The 9,157-nt window shown below is 37.6% G+C and overlaps 1 protein-coding gene across 1 annotated transcript; it reads left to right on the forward strand.

Moving 5' to 3' along the window:
- The first annotated feature begins 3,579 nt into the window (after positions 1–3,579).
- Positions 3,580–9,157, forward strand: LOC130555291 (probable ubiquitin carboxyl-terminal hydrolase FAF-X). Its single transcript, XM_057335389.1, has 5 exons — positions 3,580–3,936; positions 5,968–6,221; positions 8,514–8,659; positions 8,749–8,828; positions 9,027–9,157. The coding sequence occupies exons 2-5, from the start codon at positions 6,126–6,128 to the stop codon at positions 9,155–9,157; spliced, it is 453 nt and encodes a 150-aa protein (XP_057191372.1). The 5' UTR covers positions 3,580–3,936; positions 5,968–6,125.

The raw sequence follows: 9,157 nt of genomic DNA on the forward strand, positions 1-9,157 counted from the left end.
GTGGGAACGTGTGAAAGCCAGTGGTTTTTTAGCTGACAGTGCAACTGCCACCTGCCAGTTGTTCTCACCGTACTTTGAGTGCTTTAAAATGCAAAAATTCCACACAAAATGCTGTGCATGCACAAGAAGACATCCATACGAACAAATGCAGAATAAAAAAATATTTAATTTGTATTTATAAGAGCTGCGAGAACGCGTTAAAGTCTGCATCTTCTGGCTCTGTTTAGCTGAGTGCCGGGCCATGGTACCTGCCAGTGTCGGGAGTGCCGGGTCACGTGGCAGACTCCTGCCAGCCAGCTGAAGATTGAAACCCTACTGCATTATCACGCACTTTTCCTACATCAAAAGCAGGAAAAAACTTTTTAAGATAAACTGATTTTTTTATTGGAATATTATAGAATTGACAGCCGTTATTTTGAATGCTTGAAGTAAGGTTTTTGTCATGACTCATGTTGATCTCTTTGTGTAAGTCGTTAATTATTATTTCTTGCCATATAGTTCGTACAGCAACTGTTTTGTTTTGTTATAAATAGTCTCGAGACCTTCTCGTTCTGCTTTGTGCCTTTAAAAGACATTCCTGAGCGCTGAATTCGCATTTTTAAGCGCAGAGATGCGTTCCACGTTCTATGGGGGGCCTGTGGTGATTCATAGCCCCGGGCCCCATGGAGGTCTTAATACGGCCCTGCCTGGAAGTCACTGTTTTGGTCTATGGTTAAGGAGTACAATAGGCTATTTATAGCAACAACTGTAATAATCCACTTTATTCAGATTTTCCATTGTCAATGAGTATTTTTACATGTGCAAATATAACAAATAACATAATAATGAAAATATCACAATAAATATAATACTTACATTTTTTTGCTGCTCAACTGGAAAATACTGAAAATTCTGAGTTAAAAGGATAAAAACAGAACTGAATGATAAAAATATTTAATTACAGACAATTTATGTAACATGGGTGGGAAAACCATTCAACACAAACATCAATAAGTTAAAAAAGAGCTATACATTCACTAAAAGTGAACATAATAGCTAAAAGTGGCTAAAAGTCATTGTTTGTCATTTAACACTAACGTTACCCATTTAACGTTAGCCCCACAAGCTTCATCTTAACTTATATTCGTTAGCATCTCGGCTAAAACATGCGCTGCCTACACTGTGTAAATAAATGGTTTAAACAGCCAAAAGCGGCCATACAATTAGACGTGTCAGAGTATACATTTATATAAATAGTATATAGTTAGTATATTTAAGTTATTTATATATTTTGACTTTACTTACATCCAATGGGACAGTCGAGAGGTTGTTGCGATCCGTTATTTTGAATTCCCGCCTGTCGCGCGAGCGGAACAACACCGGTGAACACTCGTGCCACTGATGTTTGATCGCAGACGGATCGGCGACATCAAAGCACAGTGAGAGCTATTTGTGAACTGACTGCTCTGTATGCTTTAGAGATGTTATTCTAAGTCCGCATGCTTTTTGTCATAAGGTGATCGGTCTGCGCAGAGCTGGAAAAAGTTAAACACACATACTAACGAAAGCGCCACATGGCACATGCCTTGACGCTGCGACATTGGGCCAACAGCGCCACAGTACTGTGGAGGGCGAGACTGCACAATAAACACACAGAGCAGCTGCAGTTTGTTTGGATGGAAAGCACAACAACGTTTACATTTTCAAAAGATTTCAGTGACTTAGGATCTACTTATAGAATAAAAATGTTTATTTATAATATATTAATATAATTAATCATATAATACAAATAGTAAGAAATATAAAATAATCAAAAAGCTTGCTGAAATTTTTCTAAATAACATTTAGCCTTTTCTAATCATGTGCATGATTTTAAAATGTGTGTTCACTTAGCAGGGGCCAAAAACCAAACTTTGGACTATTCTTATTCTCATAAAACATCAAAATGATCAGACACTAAAAATCCCTATTTCATGCAGAATTTTGTGGGGTTCCTCTAGATACTGTCTTGTACAAGAGAGATTCTCCAGGAACCACTTACAAGTTTACAGATCTTACAAGAACCATTTTTTAGAATTTGAGTTCCTTCAATAACCCGCAAAGCACTTTGAGGTCCCAGTGTAGTGAAAAGGTGACTCCAGAACTTCACAACTGAATATGGGGTTATTCAAGAATCTTCTAGGTTCCTGGAAGAACCACAAAGACTATAGATGGTTCCACCATAACCCTTTATTGAGAAAAAGAGCTCTGGAGCACTTAAAATACAGTTTAAGGTTCTTTGAGTACACAACAGGATATTTGAGGCACCTTTTATTTTTACTGTGTAGGCTATATGAATGACATTTTTGTTATGCTTGATAATATTATTCACATTATGCTTAAATATAAACTCTTAGCCATATAGAAGTTTTTTTATATGACTTGATATTGAACTAAGCTCCAATTGATTTTTCATTTTAAATAAAGTAACATTTAAACATCTTTAATGTTTAGTGTTGTCTTTTTAAATGAATTTTATGTATGGTTAAATAATAAAGGAACAAATCTTAACTCCAGTCTTAAGGTGCTTTCCTCTTTTAGTCAGGTGACTAAATTACACTCTTTCTACTCTTTACATTGGACAGAGACCACCACATCAGCCTGAGGTCTCGTCTGCAAAATACAAAAAAGCTTTTGAGTAGTAGTCAGTTGTTTGCCTCAGATGGGCTGTTGGGGTCAAGCCCTATTCATGCAGACATTGTTAAACTGAGAGGCTTTGTGTTATTCATGTTGCTTGTGCATGTAGCATTCATCCACATCACTGTAGACTGACTGGGAGAATTTAAAAAAAATAACTTTTTTTGTCTAATGCAACTGGTTGTTATAAGGGCTATATTTTGATGTCTTCAAAACAGATTTTCAAAACAGAAACAGGTTTTGATTTACTATTTGTGTAAAAATACTGCAAGAGTTCTGTATACAGAATAAAATACCTGAATGACCTACTAAATTTGTCAAATTGTGAAGTAGGCCTACAGCAAGAGCATTCCTGAAAAACACTATATTCTACAATGTAATGTGCTCGACTTGACCTTTGATTTTCAATGAATGATCCTAAAGTATTAATAGCCTCTATCATTTATTATAGTTGGATCATGAGAAAAAGTATAGTTAAACAGCATAATAGCCATTTTGTATTGAGGAATAGGCCTAATGTTTTTTTTTGTCTCACTCACTATTAGCATAGGCTACATTAACATAATAGGCAGTTTACAGTGTATAGCACAATATCAGTCCATATTGCTACATACATTTTAAACAACACTATTCTGTATGTACACAGAGCTGTTGCCCAAACTTATGGGTCAGGGGACAAAATCCAGTTGCAATAATAATGTTCGATTTTTTAAAGTGCAATGATTTTATCAATATATAGATTTTGTTTTTTTGTTGTTGTTGTTGTTGATTCATTAGCTTTCAAGCATCCAGCCAGTCTTAAAAGCACAAATCATGTCATGTACAACCGGTTTGAGCACTGCTTCCTTTTTATCGCAGTAGGCTACAATTGAAGTGTGCAGTAAGTATGTTCACGGTGTCTGTTATCACAAAATCAGGTGTCAGGTAGGCGAACTGTCCCTCCAAACTACGCATGCCCAGTAGCGTCACGTCCAAGTCGTTCGTGCACGGATATACTTCTCATTACTTCCATCCATAGTACGGTGACGGGTCTCTAGCAGCCTGACATAGGAGAGAGAGAGCGGCTGGAGGCAGTTAAGGGAGGGGGGCAGCAGCAGTCGATGCTGGTGACGCAGGAAAAACACCCGACAGCAGACAATAAACCAATGACCTGATCGCAAGACGGCCGTGTTATTTATAATCGAGACAGCCAAGCGTATGCACACGGCGGAGTAAATATTTAACAGCACTTAAATGATTAAATCTGGGGTCGTATGGAGGAAAGATCCAGTTTGATTCTTGGTAAGTGGGTTTGTGTGTGAAGCTAAGGGAAGCTAGCGGCTAATAGCAGATGAGTTGCAAGTCAGTGCTCACATAACGTTAGCTTAGCTTGAACATCTCCATTAACGAATTTTAGGGTGTCCCGTCATTTGTCACCGCTAATATATATGCAGCCATTTCCCAGTTTATCAGCTCAGTCGCTCTGATCTTATGTTTAATGCAAATAGCATTTAAAAATAATACCTCGGATCGGGGAGGTTGCTGTGTGTTGCTAAACTGGAAACAAGTGGTTTTGACGTGGGCAGGTCGTCTGTTTTTGACACCAGTTGAATTCGTTCGTTTTTGAAGGCTGTTGGGTTTAATATTGACCTGTATGGTATTTAAAATGTGTGTTTTGACGTGTTAACAGCTTTACGTTTACTGTCATGAGATTATTGTGTTTTGCTGGAACACAGCTGTTAGCCGTTAGCACGTTAGCCTGTAAGGTTGGGTTTAGCTGCTGTATTTACATTCAGTTTCGCTTTTATTTTTTTGGTTGTAAAAGAATGAATGTAGAGAAATGATGTCTTTGAAAGCTATGGAGTTATATCAAGGTGTTAAGTATGGTTAGTAAGATCGATAAACCTGGTATTATTCAGATTTTGTTTGGAAGAGGAAACAGGCCTGAACTACCACAGTTTCAAACTAGGCCCAATGCATAATGGCTGTGTCTCAAAATCTGTGTGCTGCCCACCCAGACATCGTTTTTGGACACCGTGGGCGCGTTTGTAACGTTCAAAGTGGTTAAATGTCAAATCATAGTGAGCTATTTATCTAGACAGCATTTTTGGGTGCACTGATGCCGGGTTTTTTGGGGTAGCACGGTATTTTGACACATCCGATGTCACCTCTTCGTTTGTTATGCACTTTTCTGAGATTTATTTCCACCGTCTGGATTGCTTTCCTCCCTGTACATTATAACTCTGTAAGCCACATCTTGGGCATGTAGTGGTTATTATGGTAAAAGTGAACATGTGTAATTATTACAGTGCAAGATTTTTGCAGTGTAGGCCTAATATATGTAGTCGATAGAAGTGATTTAATAGAAATTAAGCAGCAGGGGAATCTAATGCTATGTGTTTGTATATTAACAAGGAATTTTAATTGTATGTATTCGTAATTTACTTGGAAAGTATGCACCTTATTAAGGGATTTCTTTAGTTGAATCGTTCATTTAAATTAATTTTTAAATCATTTGTTCATATCAAATAGTTAATTTGTTAAATTCGAATGTTCAGATCTTTAAAATGTATAATGTTGTTCCAGTTCAAAATGATGCAATAGACTGACTTTAATATGGGATGCTGTCAATCAATGGCAAAGATGCTTTGTTTTATAGAATACAGATAAGTCAGTTTATTTTTTTGTCTGACTGTTTATGTTGGATGGATTTAAAATTTGTTTAGTGTGGGCTTGGTTTTGTCTTTTTTATTTTTTTTAACCACATAGAATGTTTTACTCATTACAAACAACCACAAGAAGGTACTTTCTCAATTCTGTGAGAGCATAAAAAAAAAACAATGATTTAGGGTTTGTTCAGGGGTTTTTACATACAGAAATGTTTTGTTCAAATTTTACAACCTTTGTAGAATTATTGATCATATTGTAACTTACTATACTTAGCTGCTCTTATCTTTAAAAAAAGTTAATTGTTGCAAATAATTAAATGTTTATGTAACATATCAGTAGTTTTGGTGTATGCTGTTTATACTGCTCTTTTGGCGTTGTATTTATGTACTAATCAAACCTGTTTTGTATACTATGAACAGCCTCCAGGAATCATAACATGCCGTATAATGTAAAATAAATATAACAATAACGAGATCTGTACTAAAAATGTGTATGAATATTTTTTCCTGGTTATGTAATGCTCTACATTCACATTTGAGCTAGAAATCAACAATAAATTGCTTTGTGAGTGTGATCTCTTGAAACTATTCATAAAAGTTTGCTTGTCAAAAAGTGTGGAAACCCAGACTAAAAATACTGACATCAGTATGGTTATTTTTTCAGGTTATGCAATGGTCTCTGCAACATATCCAGTCCCCCAGGTGGTGCTTTCACTTTCAGAAGTGTGCCGGTTCTCCGTCGCTCCTGAGGAGACACTGATTTCTTCCGGTGTACCAGCGACATAAGCAGACAAGATTGCAAAGATCTGCCCCGTGTCGAGTATGACGGCCACGACCCGTGGCTCCCCTGTGGGAGGGAATGATGGTCAGGGCCAGGCTCCGGATGGCCAGTCCCAGCCTCCCCTGCCCCAGAACCAGGTCAGTGGTGCATTGGATGTCCTCTTTCCATCTTTCAATCCCAATCAAAATTCATATTTTTCTGTTGCCACCGAAGATTTTATACTACAATGATTGTATAGCTAGACAGTTCACTGACTTCCAGAAATATATCTGTAACCCCCTCATAATCAGTACCCCTGTTTCATATCAATGTTTTTGGGGCATGTGCTCATGATGTTTGTCAATAAAAAAAGTGTTTATATTTGATATAATAATCTGCAATTGCATTTCCTTGTTTGTATGATTGAATGACTATAACATTCTTGTACACTACTAGATGCAAACGGTCATGATTGAGATTTAATTATTATTTTTGAAGGTACAGAAATTCTGATTTTGACAGTTTTTGACATAATTTTCGTTTTTAAAGGGATAGTTAACCCAAAACAAAAAATTCTGTCATCATTTAAGGCCATTGCACATTGAGTCCAAAATTTGCGTCCGAAATTTCCACTCTTTAAAAAATAAATACGAACTCACTCAATCACAGTTACACACTGCCTCTGATATTTTCATCCGTCATAAACAAATTCGCACTGGGTTCGATTTTCTTCTTTTTCGCATCCGTAGCAAGCAGTTTGAGAGGCGTTTGGACAATTCGGAGACACGGTAAAAAAAAGAGGCAAAATACGAGAAAACGCATACGAAAATTTCGGACTGTATGTGCAAAGACCTTTACTCACCCTGACACCCTCTTGTCATTTCAAAGCTGCATGGCTTTCTTTATTCTACGGAATACAAAATAAGATAACCAAACAACGGCAGTACCCATTGCCTCGCATTGGTTTGTGTCCATACACTAGAAGTAAATGGGTATCACTCTTCAAAATAGAACAAGTTTGAAAAGTCAAGAGGGTGAGTAAAGATGATGAGAGAGTATATTTTAATACAACTGTTTGTTGGTAAATGATGTTCCTTTATTTGAATAATTGCCACTTTGCATGTTCTCAGATGGTTTCTTCCTGTTGGCATTTTGGTCCAAATAAGCCCCTAAAGTGCACCAGATAGGCAGCCTGACTCAGTGAAGCTTTAAATCTTTGCATTGTCTAGAAACCTTTTTTTAAGTTGAATCACCAAACTTTAGGTCTGTTATGAGGTCACTATTATTGTCAGATGAATCGCCTGCAACTCATGAGGTTATGGCCTTTGCCTGCCTATCTTAGCATTGGATTTCCCAGCAGCAAGTGTAGCTTGGGCTTTATTTCATTTCTGATTGAATAACGGTTTAACAATGCTTTGATGCATGTGCGGTCAAAGAATTGAAACAGCAGCATTATAGCAAAAGAAAAGGCGAGAGGCTCTCTTTGATTATGTTGCAGAGGGCAATTGTTCCATTCTCCGGGGATAGACTGCAGCAGTGTTATCTGTTACACCTGTGCTCACCCCGAGCGCATGTTAAAAGGGACGAATCAATGAGGATGAGGCGCCTGGCAGAGAAAGGCACACCAGTTGGTTAGAGATGTGTAGCGCCTAGACGTGAGAAGCAAACTGGCTATGTAGGTCAGCCAAGCAGAAGGAGCTTTTTCCAGCACACCCCCACATTTCCCAAGTTCCGCAGGCTCCATTCAGATCTACCAGCAGAGCTTCAGCCCACATGCATCCATTGACACACTACAGGAAATTGACTTGGAGCATCTTAAGGCCGCTTTATCTTCCTTACTCTCTCATTCTTTTTAATCCCTTGCACGGGCACACATATATATACGTTGTGCCTGCTTATGAGAAGGATTCTTTGATTCTGGGTAGAACCTTTAGAGCAGTTTAACTATGTCTAATGTTTTTGTTTTATGTATGTAGGTAATTATTGACCCTGTTTAAATTCTGTCCCTGTTCCTTTGAAATTACAAGTAAATCTCAGAAACATGACTCAGAAAGGCTGCATTTTGGGTGATCCTGTTATATTTAGGTTGATGATTGTAGTCTTAATAGATAATATCAAGCCTTACCCCATATAAATATATACTATGCTATAGTTGCTGTTGGATGGAAACGTTGTATCTTCAGAACCACAACTTTTCAATAAATGGGAAAAAGAACATATTTTTTAAAATAAACACAAATTGACACGCTCTTTATTACTTTTCATTGCCATTTGACAAACATGGAGGCCGACCAATATTAATCATTTATGGGAAAAAAATCACAAAATATGGAGATTTGAGGTTTCTGCCTGCAACAATAAAAAACAAACAACAATATGGTAGTTATGTTAGTTGTATGTTTGAGACATGCCATATTATTTCCTAATCCGCTGACCCATGTTCATTACAGACATCCTCTCCCAACTCATCCAATGAGAACTCCCCAGTGAGCCCTCCAGATGACCAGGGTCAGGGGGACAGTCCCGCTCCCCTGGAGGAGGAGGAGCCAGCTTTTCCCCACACTGAACTGGCCAAGCTGGATGACATGATCAACAGGTAGGTTTCTATTTCTTAATTGATCAGATGATGTCTGTATTTTAACCAGACTTGAGTTAAAACCACTTTTTCTTTACTTTCATGCACAGACCTCGTTGGGTTGTTCCAGTTTTGCCAAAGGGCGAATTAGAAGTTCTTCTTGAAGCTGCTATAGATCTTTGTAAAAAAGGTAATATTCCTGTCGTCGTTTAATATTTACAATATTTACAATAAACATTACTGCTGAGTTTCGCAATTCTTTGCCGTTTTGTTTGTGTAAGTTGGCTCTTTTTCTCTCTTGTTAACTTTCACTTTTGCTCCCAAATGAATTCTTCAGTTTCTGTAAATGTCAGCCTCATGTTGGCCTTTCTTTCGTTTTTATCTCAAGGTCTTGATGTCAAGTGTGAAGCATGCCAGAGGTTTTTCAGAGATGGCCTGACAATATCCTTTACGAAAATACTGACTGATGAGGCTGTAAGCGGATGGAAATTTGAGATCCATGTGAGTCCTGCAACCTGA

The sequence above is a fragment of the Triplophysa rosa genome, linkage group LG6, assembly GCF_024868665.1.
Source record: "Triplophysa rosa linkage group LG6, Trosa_1v2, whole genome shotgun sequence".
Taxonomy (NCBI): domain Eukaryota; kingdom Metazoa; phylum Chordata; class Actinopteri; order Cypriniformes; family Nemacheilidae; genus Triplophysa; species Triplophysa rosa.

What these genes read in the sequence shown, in the direction of transcription:
- LOC130555291 (XM_057335389.1), top strand. Translation starts at nt 6,126, where the DNA reads ATGACGGCCACGACCCGTGGCTCCCCTGTGGGAGGGAATGATGGTCAG. An exon ending in CTCCCCTGCCCCAGAACCAG is followed by an intron (nt 6,222 to 8,513) that starts GTCAGTGGTGCA and finishes TGTTCATTACAG; the next exon opens with ACATCCTCTCCCAACTCATC. An exon ending in TATAGATCTTTGTAAAAAAG is followed by an intron (nt 8,829 to 9,026) that starts GTAATATTCCTG and finishes TTTTATCTCAAG; the next exon opens with GTCTTGATGTCAAGTGTGAA.